The 22,190-nt window shown below is 42.7% G+C and overlaps 2 protein-coding genes across 5 annotated transcripts in view; one reads left to right on the forward strand and one right to left on the reverse strand.

Moving 5' to 3' along the window:
- SMAD5 (SMAD family member 5) overlaps positions 1-8,274 on the forward strand; it is a 30,528-nt gene extending 22,254 nt beyond the window's left edge. For all 4 annotated transcript variants that reach the window (XM_064458360.1, XM_064458359.1, XM_064458361.1 and 1 more), the window contains 3 exons: positions 276-497; positions 3,000-3,256; positions 4,201-8,274. In XM_064458360.1, coding sequence (XP_064314430.1) covers positions 276-497; positions 3,000-3,256; positions 4,201-4,344 — 623 coding nt within the window. In that variant the 3' untranslated portion in view covers positions 4,345-8,274. The remainder of the gene's footprint in view (positions 1-275; positions 498-2,999; positions 3,257-4,200) is intronic.
- Positions 8,275-17,244: 8,970 nt separating this feature from the next.
- SMIM32 (small integral membrane protein 32) lies at positions 17,245-20,520 on the reverse strand. Its single transcript, XM_064458362.1, has 2 exons — positions 19,801-20,520; positions 17,245-19,628 (listed from the first exon to the last, which is right to left on the reverse strand). Exons 1-2 carry the CDS (start codon positions 19,857-19,859, stop codon positions 19,250-19,252), a joined length of 438 nt encoding a protein of 145 aa, XP_064314432.1. The 5' UTR covers positions 19,860-20,520; the 3' UTR covers positions 17,245-19,249.
- Between the last annotated feature and the right edge of the window lie 1,670 nt (positions 20,521-22,190).

A 22,190-nucleotide genomic window follows, 5' to 3' on the forward strand; every position in this document is an offset into this window, starting at 1 on the left:
TCACCTGATATCACAGTCATCTCTGTTTTTTTGTGTAGGTTTTTTTGTTTGTTTTTTTAATATCAGGCCTAAAATAGGAAAATAATTATAAAATCAATGGACCAGTTCAAATGCATGTAAGTAAAAACCATTAAGATTTTAATCAGGACTGTTCTTGCCCATCAGAACTGTCAACTAAGCTTTTAGTTATCCGTTGGTATTTTGGAAGGCCTGCTTTACACTTTTAATATTTTAACATTTATATAAACTGGTATTTCCATTTTGCTTATTTTCAGATGTTCAACCTGTTGCCTATGAAGAACCCAAACACTGGTGTTCGATTGTGTATTACGAATTAAATAACCGTGTTGGGGAGGCTTTTCATGCATCTTCTACAAGTGTCTTAGTAGACGGGTTTACAGATCCCTCCAATAATAAAAACAGGTTCTGCTTAGGTTTGCTCTCAAACGTTAATCGCAACTCAACAATTGAGAACACTAGACGACATATTGGAAAAGGTAAAGCTTAGTTGTGTTACACTTGATTAAGAAGCTAAGTCCGGGTTTTATTTCAACCTCTGTATACTGCAACAATGGTTGTTCTCAGATAAGAATAGTAGAAGCAATCTGTCGTATATGATCTACCTCTCCCGTATCTGAAGACAACTTACTTGGGCATAGTTTGAGTCTAAGTAGTCTAGGAATTGCATACACTTTTCTTTGGCATTAAGTTAAAAGATAAAATATTACCTCTACCGTACTGAACTCCTTTGTCATAGGAGCTTTTTTGTTACGGTTAACGATAGTCTGTATGTAGAACTTTGTATTTCAGCACCAAGAAGTACATTGCAGGACTTCTGATACTCTCTATTATATCTGCCTCTTAAATCAAATTCTTTATACCACTTTACAGTTTATCAAAGGATTTTTTTTGTATTTTGTTGTTCATGCAAGGTATTACGCTGCTGTCTACAGCGTGTTCAAATATCTTGCATGAGTTGGCAGCAGGACTTTGAAGTGCTAATGCAAAACTGCAAGGGCTCATTTGTCTGAGTGAATCCATGGGGTGTGTACGTGTGTGGGAGGGATTCCTGGAGTCAGCAGGTTTTGCAAGATCTTCTAGTTTTCCCGTCCTGTTTGGCTGATAGCACATACAGATGCTCGGTTTTCATCTGTGATGGAATGAGCTTGGTTTATTGTAAAATGTAGTACTCCTGTTCTGAACATCTCTTTTTTTTGTAACCAAGTGAGTCCTGAGAAGCGAACCCCGTTTCTGTTGCATGTATCTAGAGGCCTTTTGAAAACCTGAGATCATTTGGTACAGTTGGTCTTTGGTTTGATGGAAGTCACTGTTGCTTGTGATAAATCTTCAAGACCCATCCTGTCCCTTAGCAGTCTTTTAATTAGAAACTACTATAAATAGGACAAAATTTTGCAGATAATCTGGAGACCATGAGTTATATTAATCTATTGGAAATTTGGCTCTGCAATGCTGTTGTCCGAGAAAGCTTAATGTGATAAAGGGGAGGAACTGATTTCTGGGGTGCAGGTGGTTTGTCAGGTGCTTCTGTTGTGGCTTACCCCTTTCGATGGTACCGGCAGAGAAGTCTTGTGCATCTGCCTAACATCAGAAACGTAACAAGGATCCAACATCATGTTGTCGAATAGTATTGGCTGCAATGAGCTTTAAAATATCTACATCGCTGATACTAATTATTAAACTAAAGCTTTGCTTTATGGTAACACTTCTGAGAACAATTAAGATTGTTTGGGGATAAAATACTATTTATTTATGGCTTCTGTTTGGAGTGTCTCGGGGTTTTGCCTCCTTAAAACTGCGCAGTCCTATTTACTAAACTTTTTTTTTCTGTAGAAGTGTTGCATTGCAAGCATCAGTGACTTCTAACTGTGCATTGGATTATTTTTGAACACTCTGTGTTCTTCTCAGACTGTTACGTTACCCTACTACCCACTTCAGAGATTTCTCGGAAGGTCTTTACCCAAAAGAACTTAGCCAGCAAGTCACAGTCTCTGTCTTTTTAAATGACTAGGGTTGTGCTATGAAAATGTGTTCTTGCCCAGCCCAGAGTTTGATAGCTGCGTAAGTTGATGAAGCCAGTGGTTCCTCTGTAACCTTCATCCTTAGTCCCAAGTGGCTCTAGCAATGTTCACAACAGTCGCTGCTGTCTGAAAGATTAACTTGCATCTATCTGTTGACTTGCTGCAGCCTCAGCTGGCAAACCACGGGATAGGCGGCAGTGGATTCTCAGGGTATTGCAAGGGAGACTTAACAGTGGTGGGTGGGGGAAAGGGAGAAGATCTGGGAGAAGGAAGGCAAGTATCTCAGTTGAAGTGGCAGTGAGAATCTGTGAATGCTGAAAGGATCAGCAGCTTTTATATATCTTTAGTCAGTCATAGCGTTATATAGGCTTCAGAACATAAAGGGAGGGAAGTGGTTACGCACACAGCTGAATCTAGGCAGATGTGATAAATCTAGCGGCTTTGCTGATTTTTAAGGTCTGTAAAGCCTGATGGTATTTAAGTTGTGCAACTGATTGGACTTACCTCTCCTTTTGCTTCATAAAATACATTGAAAATCAGAGCAGACTATGGATATACCTTCTCATTCATGTCTATCGCTGCCCCTTCTTCCGAGACACTTTTGTATCTGTTGGAATTGCCATAGGTAGAAGCTACCAGTTTTATAAACTGGAGTTGTAAAATCCACATAAGTTCTGTAGGAAAATAGCTTGAAATAACTGTTCACCTGTGGAAGTAGGTTTCTTTAAATTCTATTCTGTATTTGATGAGAGAAGGACATCTAGTGGCTGATGTATAGTGAAGCCTGTTGTGTTTTGAAATGAGAAAGTATGCTATAGTGTGGGCAAAAGAGCTTTTCTGAAAAGGCCCTCAAACAGAAAATTTACTTTGCTGTTTCTGATTTCAAGGGGATTGTATTAAGTACTATATTTTGAGGGGGAAATAAAAGTAATTTGAAACATTTTTATCTTTGTTTTCAAGGAGTCCATCTCTACTATGTTGGTGGGGAAGTCTATGCCGAGTGTTTAAGTGATAGCAGCATATTTGTACAGAGCAGGAACTGCAACTACCACCATGGCTTTCATCCAACAACTGTATGCAAGATTCCTAGTGGATGCAGTCTGAAAATTTTTAACAATCAGGAGTTTGCTCAGCTTTTAGCTCAGTCTGTCAACCATGGATTTGAAGCAGTATATGAGCTCACAAAAATGTGCACCATTCGAATGAGTTTTGTAAAGGTAAACAAATTACTTTTGAGGCATTTAAATTCATTGTGGATTTGGGTATTCAGCAGTGATTGTATTAGCACTGTAAAAATGTAGCAAAGCTATTCTGATCTGATGTGGTTCTCAATGACAAATATGTTGAAAATGGTTAATTTGGGGAGAGGGAAATCGGTGCAGGAAAGGAAGAGCACAGATCGCTGTATTGAATGTCGGCTATGTATTTAGTTACTTCAGTATTCAGGACAGGGATTTAATCATTGTGGCTGCTATAATTTTATTAAAGGAGATTTGAGCTCTAAATTTGAAGGAACAAAGTAACTACAAGACCACTAAAAGCATGTGAGTAGAGAGGAGCATAAGTGATTGCAGAAAAAATGCAACTCTTTCGAAGATACTAATATTGTGTTTTAGAATTTGTTATGGAAAAAAGACATGATTTGAATTTATGAAGTCAAACTGTGCCATTTTTCTCGCAGTAGTGTTTTCTCAATGTTGTTTAGTGAAGACGCTGTGTGTTTCAGACTTAGCATGGAGTCTAGACTTGCACCTTCCAGGGATTTTTGCATCTTGTCCAAAAGATGTCTTGTTTGTTTTGTCAATTATGATAAATGCTGCTCGGTTTGAGAGTGTGGAGGGTAGGGAGCAGGAGAGAGAAAGAGAAGAGATATGCGGCTGTAGCCAGGAGTCATTCTCGAGTCAGCAGTGAGCTCCACAGAGGAGCTCGTCTAGTTGCTCCAAGCCTGTAGCAGGCAAGACTTGATTCAGGCTTCCAAGTGCAGCCTCTCTGCCGCTCCTTCCCACCCTCAGTTTTTTTCCTTTAGATAAGAACACTTGCTAGATTGGGAGTTACCTTCAGATAAGTATCTTAAAACACGACTTCCTGCTTCTTGGTAGTACAGTTATTTTGGACGAGCATGTTCTCAACTTGATGGATAACACTTTGTTCGTTTTTATAGGGCTGGGGAGCTGAATATCACCGACAAGATGTCACGAGCACCCCATGCTGGATAGAAATTCATCTTCATGGGCCCCTCCAGTGGCTGGATAAAGTACTTACACAAATGGGTTCTCCTCTTAATCCCATCTCATCTGTTTCATAGTGCTGAAATTCTATCTTCAGCCTTATTTTTAGCGAACTTATTCTAATTCTAGAGAAACTTCCAGTGTGGATACTGTGAGCTATATGGAGAATGGATCTTACGGTTTAACTGTTTGTTTTTGGTTGGTTTTTTTTAATCCCTTTGTGACCAATTCCATTGTGTATAGCTAATCAGTTTTACATTTCAATTTGTTCTTGTGATGCTTAAATGACAGTTGAGCCCTAAGGGAAAAAAAGTCTATTGAAAAATTCAGAACGCTTTTCCCCTCCTTCAAGTAGAACTTAAACAGGCATATGTCTTAACTGGAAATTTTTTTTCTTTTTGTCCTGTAAGGACAAGAATCATGAAGACTGACTTCTGAAAATAAATACATATCATAGTTTGGGATTTTTTTTAACGTTCATGAAACTGTTTGAACATGTGCAGCTCCAGCTTGCAAGCTGTATTTTTAGCATAGTTGTTTAACATCTTAAAGTTGACATCTGTCATAAGCAAAATTAGACTTTGTTATGGCTAATATGCCTCAGATTAAACAATGTGATTTTTTAAAGTGTACACATGAAATATACTTTTTACAAATATTGGAGTGGTGTAAAAACACTTGTATTGTCTATTGGAAAATGCTGTCATAAACACTCTATATTAATGCAGAATAGCAGTTCTTAGCCTTTTCCCACTTCAGTTTTTGTAATAGCTCTTTTAACCACCGTTCTAAGTAGTGATTGATACAAGGTAAACATCTTGCACGTTTCTGGAGTAGTAATTCTTGTTTCGCTTTGATTTACACTCATGCCGTTTGGATTTGGTTGCCAAGGCTATTTCTTTTTAGGTACCCTTCTCTAGTTTAACATAAACACTACTATTTGTAAATGGCAGTGCTTACTACTTTTTGGAAGGAATAAGTTTTTTGTTTTCTTTTTGGTGTTCTAGCTGTTTATTTTACCTGTCTGGAATTGATCTGTGTTAGGCCTTCTAATCTCTCAGTAGACATTACGCAGTATTAGTGATTACACTGTATTTAATTCACTTTCAGTATGAGTTTGAGTCTCTTTGAAGACTGTGAGTGGCTTAGCAAGTTAGTAACTGAATGCAGAAGCTTTTACTTCCAGATCATGTAATTTAATAGAGACCTGTTGGTAATGACCAAAAGTAATCACTTCTTTGTAGCCTACATGAAACAGTGGTCTTGATCCTGTCCCTGATGGCAGGTGTTCAATCAGAAGACTCGTAACTGTAGTTGGCAGCTTTATGGGATTGAAGGACTGCATTAATATGATGATGAAATCTCTCTCACATGTAAAGAATCCTCTTGCCTGTGCTGTTGTATTACTCAGTAGAGAATTTAAACACTGTACTAAACACTAAAATAAATCAGTTAAATAATGTATGCATATTTTTGCCCTTTAAAGAATAAAAAAGGAGGTTGAAAGAAACATTCTAAGAGAATGAGAAGTGAATTATATACAAAATTTCTCTGCATGCAGAAAACGACATATTTTTTAACTTCTCACCCTCCTTTTTCTCTTTCCCAAACACCTCTTCAGAAAAGGGTCTGGTGTTTGGAGGAGAGGCTGAAAATTCTAAAATGCGAATACTTATTCAAAGATGTGTTTGCAGTTCATTGCTGCAATCCTGAGACGTTGATTGCTTACACAAGTTCTTGTGTCTTCTGTTGAATGACAGTTTCTGCTCAAATGTGGAAATCGTGCATCATATGGTACCTAAGTAACAAGTGATCTTAAAGGAATAAAATTGTTTACGTGTCATTAAAATGTTTCTTATGAAATGCCTTAAAGGAATAAACTGTAACACTTCTGCAGAACCCTAATGTTCTCTTGTACAGGAATTTCTATATTACTTGGTATTTTGTTTTTTTTTTTAATTTTTTGGGTTTTTTTTTAAGCAGTTTCTCAAGTGTGTTTAAAAACAAACAAGTACATCTTCAGGGGGAGGGCAGTAACATTCTTTTGCCGCTCACCTTTGGGGTTTTCTCTTTCATTCTTTGCAGCTCCAACCCACAAATGGTTCTTTTGCTCCAGTAAGATGCAACAGCAGTTGGCCACAGGATTAGGCTTCTATTTTCTTCTCCCCAGGCCTGACTTTTGTTGAGTTGCTGAATATATATATTTAACACTACAGGATTTTTTTTCTTGACTAGCTTTTATAATAAACGTCATGGCACATTGGGTTAAAGAAAGATCTCAGTTGTAGGTACAAGATTTCACTTTATCCAAAATATATTTCATCTGGCTTCATCTCTGTTCACTTGTATGTTTAGATGCAGCCAACTAAATTACTCAAGAAAGGGTGCTGAAGTGGGTGTTCATGAGCCAGAGCTGGTGCTTAGTGCTGGTATTATGGTTAGATTGGCTTTACCTGTGCACTGAACCATAATTTCTGCAATAATATCCAGTTAACCCACTTCTGATGCTGGCATTTTTGTGCTTGTGTACATATTCTTGAACTGCAATATATGCAGTGCTGGAGGATATCCTCGTGACTGCTGGTTTGCTAGGGTAGGCTTGCGGGAGCAGGCCCAGTAAGGTTTGTCTATGTTCTACTTTTCTGTTCCTTTTAAGTAGGACTTTTTGCGAGCTTTCTAGTTAGCAAGTGGTGTGTGCTGCTCGTTCATGGTGTTTCTGATCGTGTTTAGTTTATCTGTGCTGCTGATGCAAAACTCAGGTGTCAACGCACAGAGGGATTGGATGAGAACCGTTTGACCCTAATGATGTTTTCGGTAAACTGTAGCAGAGGGTGCTGCTTCTGTTGCAGCATGTTTGTGTGTAAGTCACTTCTTGACCTAGATGGAGGGATGGAGAAATTGAATCAGCTGGTAGTGTGGTAGTGGAAGACGGAGCCCTTCCAGTAAAGCCCAGCTTAGATTGCACGTTACTCTTCAGTGAAAACTCTTTTGGCTTCTGCAGCGTATTTTCTTCTTTTGGGGCATCTTTCTACTTTGCACCATCCACAGCATTAACTAACAGCTTTGGCAGTACCAGCAAAGAGCCTGGAGCAGGCGTGTACTGAAGTTCTTCCTGGGTTTGCTTTTGGAGTCACTAACATGAGCTAGTAGCTTGGGAATTCCTCCATAGAGGGCTTCAGTCTTGCTGGCAGTCAGTCCAGTGCCTTGCATAAGTATTACGTTCATTTAATTGCATTAGGCATGAAGTAGTTGTACGTGAAGGGATGACATTGGGTTTATAGTATCTATAGGACCAAAATAAAACTTCCTAGTGTGACTGACTGTTGAGAGACAAAACTAACAGAACAGCCCATTAGCCCAAAGAATGACGAAACAGCCCGTGTTTTACGATTCAGAATAGAATTGATTAAAACATTGCAATTCTTTGGGGTTTTGCTTGAAGCTATGATTTCCCCCCCCAGTATTACAAAGTGAAAGTTGTCAGTTCTTGGGCAGGTACTCTTGCAGTGTGAGTCTAGAAAACATTAAAATGTGTCAGGCTTTCTCCCTCGTTTGAAGTAATAAATTTTTTTCCATCTATTGTTTTAGTTGCCCAAAGTGTTGCTAGTGATGGTTTTTTGGAAAGAAAAACCAAACCAAAACATTTTCTAAATGTTTTGCTTCAGAAGAGAAACATATTACTAACTTTTTTCTGTAGTTGTGAAGTCTGGGCAGGAAGGTAACCCATTCTGAATTCAAATCAACAGACCAAACCGTCAGATTATGACATAATGTTGCTTTTATTGTGCTGCTCCATGAACCTGCTTCTGTGTTTGTTGCAAGCATAACCTTTATGCTTTTGTTTACATTGTAGGAAACACAGTTCTAGCAATGAGGTTTTTTTCATTTAACTCTAAACATCTTTTTATTTTGTTAATTTTAAAATTATTAGGTTTTGCTATGTTATGTTTTTAAGATATTTTTTGCATACTGCTGCTCATATTTCAATAAACGAAACAAAAACCACAGATTTTTCTGACTTCCTTTATATGTAAATCAGTATGTCTCATATTTGCTTACAAGGGTTGATCTATGACTTCTTGTAACTCTTGCTGCTGATGCCTTACCATGTGCATATTCTCCTCATACAAACGTGATCTTGTAATTTTAAAACTGCTTTTCTACAGCTTTTTGGTAACGCAAAAACTCCAGTCCTCTCAGAGGCAGAGATGAAACTATTTCATTAATTTATTCAAGAGTTTTTTTCCTTCCTGTAGAATGCAGCCAGCCAAAACAGTATCAATTTGTTAGTTTGTTGGTATTTATAAAAATATTTAAATCAGTAGTACAAAAAAAAATGTATATCTGTAAGACTTAAGCCACACTTGATCATTGTGTTGGGGGTGGTTGGGGCTTTTTTTCTATATTGTGGCTGACCACAACATTTTTAAACAACCACCATTATAGCTGAACGTGTAGAACTTTAAACTGAAGACCAATAGCCTTTTAATGGAAATGAAGGCTGTGCAAATAGCTCTGAAAACTCAAGTACTGTTCCAATAAAATGGAAACTTAGGAGAAATTTAGCGAGCTGTTCTTTCACTATTAGCCTTATTTTTTTTAAGACTGCGGGGAAGAAAATTTTTGTCATGTTTGCCAGGGTACTACAGAAACAGAAATGGAAATAGTAATTGGTGGTGCCAGAAAAAGAGGTTTCATCTGCGTGCAGGATGAGTACGATAACACTGAATCCCAATTCTGCAGGGAAGAATTACAGAACGGACAAATTATGTTTCGTATAAAACTGAAAGAAAAGCACTGACACTGCTTGGTCTTGTCTGTGCTTCCTGCTCTGGGATTTAATTTGGCTAGCAGCCTGCCACCTTGCTGTAATGCTCTCTGAAGTTCTCTCATCTTCTCAATAATAATAGCTTTTTTTTTTTTCCCCTCTGAATGTGCAACTGCACTATGCTAAGGAGGATCCAACCACTGAGGTAGTAATTTTATATATATATGTGTGTGTGTGTGTGTGTATATATATCCCTGATACTGTTTTGATGGTTTTGCTTCCAAAGCAATGATTGCCACATAAAGTTCACAGAAGATTTACTATGGTAATATTACATAGATAAGGTCTAATTTGTGAGTAACATCTCAAATTAAGTGTTGCAGAGGCTTGTTAGCTTTCCAGGAACTTTATATGGACTTGCATTAATAGCTTTCTACACAAATAAAAAACAGAAGAAAAAATCAATCTTGGTAATTAAGAGTTTTAAATCACTATTTCATAGAATTGAAGAAGTTTTGTTAACCTTACTAGTCTTTGTCTCTGGGGAATTTAAAGGTATAATGAGTTGATAAACTACACCTCTGAGCAGCCAGCCAAAGCAACCTGTGAAATTATTCGTTTATGGGTTTTTTAGAAGAAAAAAAAAAGCTTTGGGCAAAACACACCTCTTCTACCCCACTCCAACCTGCATTGTGTGTTAAATGAGTCGGAGGCTACTTCTGTAGAGCAAATATCTCTGTGGCCTTTAAAGTTACTTAAGCATTGGGCGTCCTATACCCTGTGCCAAGAGAAATCAGCCTTTCTTGTCCTGGGGTGCTCCCTGCCCTCTTGTAGCCAAGGGCCATGCCTTCTCTGACACCATCCCAAGAAATCCTACTCCTGTAGAGAAACTGTTCCATAGAAGTTAGGAAAACTTGGGAAATCACTTCTACTATAGATCCTCTGGTCAGAGGACGTTGGTGATTGGAGTGTCAAGTCAGTGCGCTAAATCAGGCTTTTCCAGGTAGCTTCCCTGAAGTAAGCCCTCGCTATCGTGGAAATGCTGATTTCGTTTAACTTGCCAAACTCAGTATTTTGGCCTATGTGATTTAGAGCACCACACACCAGCTAGCATAAAAAAAGAATTATTGAACTACACTCAGTGATGATGCTGGCTCTAGTTTCCTTTTAAATCTTAAGCACTGTTAATCTTCTGAGTTGGGATGCAGAGCAAGCTGTCTTCTGTGCGCACTGAGGCGTTTGTAAAAAGTCCCCAAGTACCTGTGAATAGTCAGTCACTGAGTTAAATGTAAATGCTTTTAGATACTGCATCGTCTTAATGCCCAATTAGTATTGGCAAGAGAGTTGGCTTATGCTGGTGAGCATTTTGTAGTCAGCCGGCGTTAGCGCTTTGGGTTGGTACCGCTCAACACAAACGATCATTCCCCTTAGTTTTGGGTATCTGTGTATAAACTTTAAAGTAAAGAAATGTCATCCTCTGCATCTTTATCATACGGGAGCAGCATAGATGTGTGTCTGTAGTGTGAATTCTCACTCCAACCACTTGCAAATTTAATAGCGAAGCAGAAGCAAGCTGCGTGCTGGAGAGTAGCTTACCTAGAGTGAAAAATGAAGCCTCCACAAGCTCTAGAGTGGAGATGTGAGACTTTTGCAATCTGTCTGGCATCTGTGCCTTGCCTTCCTGTTGTGCTCTGGGACCAGCAGAAGTCAAAGCAGAAACTAAATTTTTTGGGGAAAAACCCCTATTAATTCCCTGTCCTGGTTTCAGCTGGGATAGAGTTAAATTTCTTCGTAGTAGCTAGTACGGGGCTGTGTTTTGGATTTTTGCTGGAAACAGTAGTGATAATACAGAGGTGTTTTAGTTGTCGCTAAGTAGCGCTTACACTGGTCAAGGACTTTTTCAGCTCCCCGAGCTCTGCCGGGAGCACAAGAAGCTGGGAGGGGACACAGCCGGGACAGCTGACCCCAACTGACCAAGGGGATATTCCGTACCATATGGCGTCATGCTCAGTCAGCTTTATAAAGCTGGGGGAAGGAGGAGGAAGGGGGGACACTGGGAGTGGTGGCGTTTGTCTTCCCGAGTCACTGTTAGGTGTGACGGAGCCCTGCTGTCCTGGGGATGGCTGAGCACCCGCCTGCCCATGGGAAGGAGTGGATGAATGCCTTGTTTTGCTTTGCTTCTGTGCGCAGCTTTTGCTTTACCTGTTAAACTGTCTTTATCTCAGCCCATGAGTTGCCTCACTTTTACTCTTCCGATTCTCTCCCCCGTCCCACCAGGGGGGAATGAGTGAGCGGCTGCGTGGTGCTTGGTTGCTGACTGAGGCTAAACCACAACATTCCCAAAACAAAACCATCACCAAAGCCACTGAAAGGACAATAATCCTCGAGTCCTAATGTCTTGCTGCTTCTCCCAGACGTTCAGTTCAGTTGTTCTTTTCCATGACTTCTCAACCCTTGTGATTTGGAAGAAGGATCCTTTAGCCTCATAGGGAACATCATTTTGAAGTCTGTTCCTTTTACCTCTTAAGATGTGTGGCGTTCCCTCCCGAGGTGAAGGGGACTGGGTGCTTGTGTAGTCGTGGCCACATAACTGTTCATGGGGAGTGTGTGGGACACTTTCATTCTTAGCAGAATATTTGCATTGCTGAACTGCTTGCCCAGGTTTTCAGCCATGCCAGGGTAAACGGCACGTTATGCCTCGAGTATGCGCCAGCCGTATGTAGACTAAAACACGCAGGCTGGCTTTTTTCTTTGCCCTATGTTTCTATATTTAGCAGTATTTTCCTCTAAAAGCATCCTGAGTGGTCTCCGAAGCCCAGCACAGTCCGAGGACTGGACCTTAAGACAGCAAATAAGAAGCCTCTAGCTGATGGGGTTCTAGTGGTACGTTCATGTTAAAAGAGGGAGCAAACCTTTGTAAAAGCACAAACGCGTACAATACCCGTGTGATAGGTGCTTCAGTGTTTTACAATTTTCAGGGAGTTTGCATCAAATTCTTTTTGAATATATTGTTCTTGTTAACTGCCTTATAGGAGCACATGTTCAACTGTGCTGTACCAATATTTCTGTAAGCAACACTGTTTAGCTCTAGTTGAGTGCAAACCCAAGGGAAAGGTTTCGCTTCTCTTAATCCTCTTGTTCTGTGCTTCTGAAGGTAAGTCTGAGGCTGCAGTTTCATCGGCTGGTAGATGAGGTTGTAGGGCGTGTGGGGGTCCAGTTAAAAACAAACGTTGCAGCCACTGGCAGCATGTAACGCTGAAATGATGAAGAAATCATTCTAAAAGTTCATTCCAAAAACCTGGACGCAGGGAATCTATCCCAGCTGAGATACCTCGCCAGGCAAAATATATATTTTTTTTCAGTGCTACCTTAAGTTTGTGCTGGAGTGGTAATTGTCTGCCCTTTTAGCAATGGCAGGAAGCCAGCATCATAGCAGTGTCCTGCTTTCTGGGTGCAACGGTCACACCTGATCTAGTGCAAGCGCTTGCTGTTGGGCAATCCCGCAGCGAGCGGTTCCATGTGGACGTCTCCGTTGAAGGAGCTCTGCTCTGGAAGGGCGCTAAAAGTATTCACTTCAGTGCAAGAAATTAAAACACAGATCTGTAGAAAATCATATAAGAGAAGCACATTGTTAAATTCTCTTTTATCCAGACTTTTTACTGTGCTAGCCACAAAGCTTCGTGTAAATGTATGTGACTGGGGAAACTGCTACAAGCTAGACCAGCTAGAGCTGCAAAGTAGGCTTATTCCAGGCCAATCGGTTCTGTATTTAATTGATTAACTCTCTGTATTGCTGTTTGAATGGTGCTGCTGGTGCTACGCTGGAAGGAAGAGAAGCAGGGCAAAAGCAGTGAGGCGGCACATCCGGAGGGTGGTCACGGGGCAGCTGTGTTGCCATACGTCACCTGGAGCCCACCTGCCTCCCGCTTAAGGTATGAGTTGTTTTTGGTGTGGGACGGCAAAGCTCTCGTCAAGGGAGTGCCCTGAGTTACTCCTGGCTGATGCTGGGCGGGTGGTGGTCGTGGAAACGGCAGCAGTGTCGTGGAAATGCTGCAGGCGCCTGTACCTGCTACAGGCGATGTAGGGCAGCTAAGGCGAGGCAGAAGTCTAATAAAGGCAAAATGGTACATAGTTTTTATACACATCAGCAGATTAGTGTGGAATTTGATTTTTTTCAATCTCAAGTCTTATAAAAGAAAATTCAAACCCATGTTCAGAAATAGAATAATAGAATCCTAGAATGGTTTGTGTTGGAAGGGGCCTTTAGAGCCCACCTAGTCCAACCCCCCTGCAGTGAGCAGGGACATCTTCAACTACATCAGGTTGCTCAGAGCTCAGTCCAACCTGACCTTCAGTGTTTCCAGGGATGGGGCATCTGCCACCTCTCTGGGCAACCTGGGCCAGGGTTTCACCACCCTCATAGTAAAATACTTTTTCCTTATACCCAATCTAAACCTACCTTCCTTTAGTTTAAAACCATCACCCCTTGTCCTGTCACAACAGGCCTTGATGAAGAGGTCACCCCCATCCTTCCTACAGTCCCCCTTCAAGCCCTGAAAGGCCGCAATAAGGTCTCCACGGAGCCTTCTCTTCTCCAGGCTGAACAACCCCAACTCTCCCAGCCCGGCCTCGCAGCAGAGGGGCTCCAGCCCTCGGAGCATTTCTGTGACCCCTCTGGCCCCGCTCCAGCAGCCCCGTGTCCCTCCTGTGCTGAGGAGCCCCGAGCTGGCCGCAGCGCTGCAGGGGGGTCTCCCCAGAGCGGGGCAGAGGGGCAGGACCCCCTCCCTCGCCCTGCTGGCTGCGCTGCTGGGGATGCAGCCCAGGGCACGGTTGGCTTTCTGGGCTGTGAGCACACATTGTTGGCTCATGTCCAGGTCCTCATCCCCCAGCACCCACAAGTCGTTCTCCTTAGGGCTGCTCTCCATATCTCCATCCCCCAGCCTGAAGGGATACGGGGGTTGCCCCGACCCAGGTGCAGGATCTTGCACTTGGCCTTGTTGAACCTCCTGAGGTTCTCCCAGGCCCACCTCTCCAGGTTGCTCTGGATGACATCCCATCCTTCTGGCGTGTCAACTGCATTGCTCAGCTTGGTGTCACCTGCAAGCTTGCTGAGGGTGCACTCGATCCCACTGTCTATGTCATTGATGAAGATACTAAATAGTACCAGTCCCAGTATGGACCCCTGAGGGACACTGCTCATCACTGGTCTCGGTCTGGAGATAAATAAGACTGTAGATGATCTGGAGATAAACAAGACTATTTAATTATCAAATCACCCCCACAAAGACAAACCCCATAAAAATACTTCATCCCCATGGAGATGTGAGGTAAGGGTTGGGGGGGGGTGAGGTTTGGGGTAGAGGGGCGGAAGTTGTTGGGTCATCACCAGCCTTTCTGTGCTTCTCCTCCTTGCAAGGGTCCTCCTTTTTTCCACCAGACATTTAAAAAAAAAAAAAAAAAGCTTTTAAAATTAACAGCTCTCTTGTTCTAAGGCCAGTTTTATTTTGTTCTTTATAAATACCTTTTTTCCATTCTCTTTTTGAAGTTGTACATCTGCTATTGCAAACAACCCCGTTATTTCCAGGACTAAATAAGAAGTGCTGTGTAATCCAGTCATTCCTGTGAAATCTCATTTTCTGAAGTCTCTCAGATACAGAAATTGTTGTCAGCAAACTCATGAGCCTCTCGAGAAAGCTCTGAGCTGTGTGGGTGATTTTGAGTGTAGAGCTGGATTGGAAGAATTTGAGAGAGAACACAAAATAGACAAAATAGGCACTTTTCTGTAAGAGCCAAATGGAGACTGGTTTTCCTGAGACCTGTGAGTTTTCAGGTCTCTGAACAGTCTCACTCTAAAAGCTCTTAATAGAAGGATTTCTCCTTAAGTTTAATGTAAGAAATCAGAGGTAAATATAGTATGTTAAACCTGAAAGTGCAAGTTTAGGAGTGAACAGGTTGTGTCCATGGAGATCATTCACCGGTGGTAGGACAGGCACTGCCCGGGAAACTCTCAGCCCCACAGGGAGGAATTTCAAGTTGCCAGGAAGGAGCAAGTGAGGGAGAGAGGAGGAAAAACATCTGCAGAGATGTGACTCTGTGTGTAACTTGATGCCCAGGAGACTTTCTGTATGGACTAATGGATTTAAACCAAACTTCTTTGCTTATACCTGTAGTTTCTGTATTTGCTCAGGGTCCTGTGAGTTAAGGCTTGGAAGAAACAACTTCCTAAAGCCGAATGTGCTGTAACAAAATCCAATGGTATCTTCTTTTCATCTTCTCAGTCTGATGTGTCTCCTGGTGTTTCAAATGTTCTGAATGCCAGGTAGATAAACCTCCTGGCTCTCAAAAGGTCTGGAAGCACGACAACCACGGCTATCGCAGCATTCAGGGAGGGACACTGCGCAATGGCAGAGCAGAACCAAACCTGATGCCCAACACATGCGCTGAGATCTGGTCTGGCAACGCGCTCCTTTGTATGTGTCAGGGCAGCCTCTTGTCACTGGGAAATTGAAGCTTGGACCCTACTCAGCCTCCTCAGCCATTCTCTGAAATCACTCTTTGTAAGTTTGGGAGGATGGAAAAGAATCAGGATGAATAGAACTAAACCCTTGCTCTTGTTAGAGCTCACTAATGGCTTTAAGTATGTCCTCTGCCTTTTCTCTTTCTCTTCTCCAGCCTTTTCCTTTTCTCTTCTCCAGCCTCTTTCTCTTTCTCCTCCTCTTTCTCCTCCTCTTTCCTCTTTCTCTTTCTCCTGCCTTTACTCTAGCCTTTTCTTAATGGAAGCTGAGTTGCCGAGGAGCCTTTGTCTTCCTGTTTCTTGTTTTGAAGTGGTGTCCTGGGATAAGGCCTTTTCATTTCTTTTGAAGATACTGCTAGAAGAAAACTCATTAGAGCAAGTGCAGTTACAAACTGCTGAGCCTGTTGTGGTTCGACACTGCTTTGATGAAGAGCATGATCATGCAATGCAGCTTTGCCTTCTGCTTCGCCATGCGGCACCAGGGCACTCACCAGCCTGAGGCATCCCAAATATACATGAAATATTTAGCTTTTGGGATTGTTTGCGTTTCGCCTTGCTGTGTAGTTTGATAGAATTGCAAGTCCTGCAGATGTGTCCTTTCCAGGCATCAGTTGTGATGGCCACGTGGCATGAGGTGTAGAAAATGGTCAGCTCCTGGTTTTTGCTTGGGGAAAAGGGAAATGCAGGAGAGAATGCCCACAGAAAAGCCCACTACAGCCCACCTACAGGTAGGAAATGCGAGAAGGAAGATGGGTCCTGCTGGTTCCCTAAAATGTTAACAAACCTGGTGTTCAGGCAGAGCAAGAGGATGAGCGAGCTCCCCGTTTTGGGGTGCTCTTGCAGAGGAACATAGCGCTGGTGGCTCCTCCTTGGCTGCTCAGTACCAGCACTGCAGCAAACTCCCCACGGGTAGCGTCTGTGCCAATGGCCGGGGCAGCTGCGTTCAAAACCAGCCATGGACTGAGAGATTAAAGCCAACAGACTGAAATATAACAATATAATTTGTTGGAAGGGTGGGATCAGATGCGAAAGGTCTCACTGCTTCCAGGTGGAAGAGATGAGCTGTTTCCCTGGCCCAGAGGAAGAGTTAAAACCTTATTTAACACGCAGGTCCTGATTCAGCAGAGCTCTATATTTTAAGTGTATGGATGCTCTCTAAGGCATAAGGGGAGCTACTCATCCTTCGAAACCAAGGCATATAATTAAGAGCCTCTCTGAACTGGGGCCACCCCATTTCTCACAGCATCGTGTCCCACGTTTCTGGTGTTTCACTCATCCTTCGTATCCTAGCGTGTCAACCTCGGGCTGCCTCGCAGAGAAGCCATCAGGCAGGAGGCTGCTGCAGGGCTGCAAGTGTCGAGAGGCTATTTTGAAAGGCATGTTGAGAAGGTGGGGTTTGCTATAAAGACATGGTGAATGGCGTATTTCTGTTAGGGGCAGGAGTGTGACTGGCAGGAGGCGAGGGGAAGGGATGACGTATACATTTGGGACCCCGAGTGTACCGTGCACCTAATAAATGCGTTATAACAAGTGAATAAATGCCCATCGGTCCCTCTCCTGGCATGCCTGTGGTTGGGAAGTGGATTTTATGGTCAACTTGAATTTTGGGCTTGGTGAAAGAGAATTTATCTGATGTTTTCTATATGTACATTTCATACATCAGTTAACATGTCATTAATAGAACTTTCTTCTGCAATGGAAGTGATTCTAGGTATTGATGAGAGCAACACAGGGCATGTATAAAGCTTTCCCAGTAAATAAGCGTGACAGGTTCTTCTGGGGTATTACTCCAACTATTGGTCTGTGGGGAAAATTAGGATTATTCCAGGGTTATTGTAGAACATTTAAATACAGTACAGTAGGGTGCAACGCAACACGTGCTTTGTCAGGTTCTGAGGCTTTTGCCAGCAGAAATTCTTAGACCGAAGTCGTCATGGCTGATAGCTGAAAACAAGCTGTTGTTACTTAAAAATAAATAAGAAATGCCTGATGTGATAAAACTTGATTTATTCAAAAAGGGCTGAGATAAACACACTTGAATTTATTCTCGCTTTCTACATTAGAGTAATTACTTGGAATTACACCAGTTAAATTTGGTTCAGAGGAGATAAAAATTGGCCACCTATTGAGGAATAAAATATTTAAGCCTGTTATATGGTAGTTTAGCTTACTTGAGCATAATAAAACATGGTAACCAAGACAATGACATGGAAGTGCTGTCAACTGTGCAATTTCTGTGTTAAAAAAAAAAAAAAAGCTTGCAAACGGGCTCCCATGTATACACATTTTATCTGTGTTTGAGTGCGAGCCTGTATAATTGCATTGTAAAATCTTCCCATTTGGATTAAATAAGTTATGTACATATATACACACAGCACTTCTGCTGTTCTCCGCGTGTTAAGAACGGATTTAGGAGCACAGCATCTGACGCCGCTTGAACCCCATTCTTCTGCGAGATGATCCACTAGCAAAAACAGGGTTTAGGAGTGTGTGTTTCGGGATAGCTGCGATTCAGTCGCGTGTTGAGCTACTGGGGTTAAAAAAATAAGTGAAGCCCTTTGCCCACTGTTTGTGGGAAGTAGAAATACTGTCTGGGGTTCATGCAGTTGGATCTGGAATTGTGCTGTAGCTGCAAGTTTATTAAAAATCAGTGTCTATAAGACAGCGTGACAGCTGACAAGGTGAAGCAGGAGCTTTTAGAAAAAAATCAGATAGCTAATGCTTTAAACCGGTGTGTCTTGCCAGTGATCAGCGCTGAATCAAACTGTTGCCATATTGCTAGAGCATGCTTCTAATTGATCTAGATTTATATAAAGAGCAAAGAGCCGGGGATATTATGCATTAAAGCAATGACTCTATGAAGCTGTGTTTCATGGCTTTCAGAAGTTATCTACTTTTTGTATGAACTCAGAGCTCTCTGCTCTCCCCTTCCATTAGTTTACATACTATTAATGATACTTATTTTCTCTCCTTCCTTCTCCCCATCCGGATTATTTTGGTGTCATGCCGTGGCAAATAATTTTCTTTGTAGCTTAAAGCTGAAAGCAACTTCCTTAGGTATTTAGTGCTTCACGTAACTGGTAACTTAAAACCTGTTTGATGAGGCAGTAAAACATCAAAACCACCCTTAACAGAATCACAATCAAAAGCCTAAATAAACATTTTTAGTTTTCTCCTCCTGCCTGGCAGGGCTCCCGCTGCATTACCACGCAGTTTCAGCAGCAGTTGAGCGAAATGGGTCTGGGAAGTAAACTCATATCCTCAGCGTGGAGCCGTTAGGTAAATATACTGTGGTTTTTTTTTTTACATTTGATGCTATGGTTTCATAAACACGGGTGCCAAGCTCCACCAGACACCCAAATCAGAGATTGTTGTTAGTGCAAATATCCTTGTATGGACACTGAATGGGTGGATGGTGACATTTCCATACATATAGGGCTTAATCTGGAATCATGGGGCAATTTTTTGCACAAAACTGTATAAATCTGCTAAAGCATTCTCTGTTTAGTTCATAACAGAGCTTTTTATTTACAGCTATTTGGATTTGCATACAGCATATTTTTTCAGCAATCTTTTCCCGTGATGCAGCCTGTTACTTTTAAAGAGGGTCAAATCCATTTACTGGCATATGGAAATAACACCTTATTGCACAGCGTTTCTGGTGCCTGCTACTGTTGTAAGACATAGTTTCTCTCTAGTGTCAGACAGCTTGTGTCCTCCACGGGCTCCTCGCCTCTCTGAGCGACCTGTCGTAAGGAAGAGTAGCAAAAAAAGAATTTTTCAGCTGGCAGTTTATGAAGAGCACAATGAGCGCCACAGTCAAGAGCAGAAAGAAAAACAGAATGATGTAAGTCACCAGGTCTGGCTTATTGATTTCCCCCTCTTTTAACACCCTGGCTGTCGACATGTAAAAAGCGGAGGAGCTCACGGGTCTCGGTGTGCTGCTCAGGTAGGGCGTGTTGGTCTGAATGATTAGGTGAGCTTCCGTGGCACTGGTTGAATTTAGCAATTCACTATACATGTTCTTGCTTAAATTTCCTCCACGGTAGAAGTGAAGCAGGAGAGAGAAAACAGTCAGTCTTTGGCATAGGAAAGGAATAATGTTCCTGCTTGTAAAAGGCTGAAAACCAGCTGCATTTTGTCTAAAAACAAATTAATTCACTTGTATGGCTCAGTGACTTTCTTTTAAATCTTCGTGGCTCATATTTACAGCATTCATCTGCGAATATTAATCAAAAATGATACATGTACCTCGTGTCCTGGCCCTCGTTCCCCCAGCACCCCTCTTTTGGGGGAATGCGCTGGCTCATCTGCTGGTCAGCCGGGACGGGCTGGGAGCTCCGGGAAGCTGCTGGGAGCCCCGTGCCGCCGCTCCACCTGCATGGGAAAAGGCTCTCCCTAATCCAGCTCTGGTGCCGGCAGCTGGGCAGAGAGGAGCCAAGGCTCTGGCTGGCGGTGCTCACTGTCCCTGAAAGGAAGGCACGGTGGATTTCCAGCTGATTTTCAGAAGGATGCACACAAATCCGGGGTTAAATGGCATCTGTGGGGAGAGGCAGCTGCTGCTTTGAGATCATGCTGCATTTGCCGTCGCGGTTCCCTGCCTCAGGAGGCTGCGTGCTGTTGAAATCCTGGTGCCGTGAAGCATTAGTTGACTTTCTTAATCCTAGTTAACGGCATGCTGTGGAGCCAACGTTAAGAGGCTGAGCTTTCTGCTTTGAGCTTTCTAGGCACTCCTTTCTATTGCTTTGAGAAAAATAAAACAGAGCAACCAAAAAAAAACCAAAAAACCCAAACCCCTCAAATTGACCAATGTCCCTTTGTTTAAAAAAGAAACCCCCAAAAAAGCCTCCCTGTAAATGGGAGGGGGGTTAGTACTTCGGAAACCTCCTCTCTGTCCTCGGCTCAGCTGCGCTGCGAGGTGGGAGTGTGCAGGGTTCTGTCAGACATGACTTTTTCCCCCCCGACAGGAGCTCCACCACAGTGTCACTTGCCACCATGGGAAGGGGAGAACTGCGTGGTGGTGCCGACCGGCTCTGCAGCCTGTGGTGCATCTGCCAGTGACAGGATGCTAAAAAGGAAGAGATCTTCTGATAAATCCCTGTGAGTGCCTGAGGCTCTGGCTAGAGGCTTTGAGCTGGGGGAGGGTAGCAGAGAATGGGGCGAGCAGAAGAAAATTGCATCAAAACCTTTCTTTCTTCCTCAGACTTTTATTGTAATCTAGAGTAATCAGAAAATGTCTTTTTTTTTTTTTTCTTCTATATGGTCCCCAGCACCCTCTCCAGCCTGACAATTAGCGTGTTAATTTTTTTCTTTTTATCAAATTGCTTTTTATGCCATTAGCTGCTGGCTGCTTGCCAGCTCGCTCTCGCAATCTCTCGCTCCCGTGCATCAGATAAGCGCCGTTAATACTTTTATTTTAACACACTGCAACTTGAAAAAGGGCAGGGGGCAGGGCCGGGGGGGCGAGAGGAGCGAGGAAGAGAGGAGCACTTGGTAACTGGGCAGAGGAAAGGGTGAAACACATTCTCCAGTCCCAGGGTGCTGATCCAAGCAAACATTAAAGCTCCTTATGATGAGATATTGCAGCCAATGGTCCTGGGTGATTAAACGTTTCAATTAGCATAATAAATGTTTCTGCTGGGAGAGGGGGAATGAAGAGAGGAGAAATCTTCTGGTCAGTTAGATTTAAATAAATAAAGTCTCTGCTAGAGGCCAACAGCCCCTGAGGCCCTGGTCGGTGTGTTCCTCAGCTCCGGCCAAGCTCCAGGTGCTCCAGTTAAACCCCTTGAGCCTCCAGCAAGTCTGCTGGGGCACTCGAAGGCTGTCACATCCCTGTTCACGTCCTTCTGGATCTGTCCTCAGAAAGGCCACTACCTGCACGTTTACCTCCGAGTCTTGGGGACCTATTGAATTCACAAGGAGACCTTCCCCTATGGCTTTGCTGGCTTTTTGTTTCTCTCTTTTTCTTTTTCCCCTTTTTCAGCTGAAGTGAGCTGACTCTTCCACATGCTGCCCTCCAGGGAGGCGGGGGGGTCGCTCCCTGCCTGCACCTAACGCTCCTCCTGGGGACACATCTCCTGCCCGCAGAGCCACAGTAGCTGCACCTATTTACTCTGTGCAGGTTCAAAGGACAGGACACCGAGGCGGGCAGCCAGCACAGGGGCTGGAAAAATCAACAGAGTCATTAAAAAGCTAGTATGGTTTGCAACTGTTTTATGTATGGCAGCTCCTTGAAATAGGAGGGTGTGTGGGCAGCAGCATGACATGGACGTCTGGAAAGCTGGATGTCTTCCCAGGACCATCCCGTCTGCAGCTTTTTCCTCCCCAAACTGTTTTTGAGTTTAACCAAACTTCGCATCCTTTTTTTATTTGTTTATTGTTTTTATTAGTCCATAGGGAAAGCAGGAAGGCATCTGGGGGCTGAGTCCTATGAATAGCGTGGGCAATCTTAATGTTTTACATACTTTAGCAAAAAGTTTGTTATAAACAGCTTGTCTGCAAATATTACCAGCGCTGCATGAGGGGGCGAAAAGACTACAAACGATATACATGAATGCTGCAGTCATGGGTGCATTTTCTCCCTGCAGAGAAGGGTGTTTTTTGGCAGCCCTGTGGTGCTCGGCTTGATGGCTTGGAGTCAA

Source organism: Phalacrocorax carbo, chromosome 8 (assembly GCF_963921805.1).
Source record: "Phalacrocorax carbo chromosome 8, bPhaCar2.1, whole genome shotgun sequence".
NCBI classification, from domain to species: Eukaryota; Metazoa; Chordata; class Aves; order Suliformes; family Phalacrocoracidae; genus Phalacrocorax; species Phalacrocorax carbo.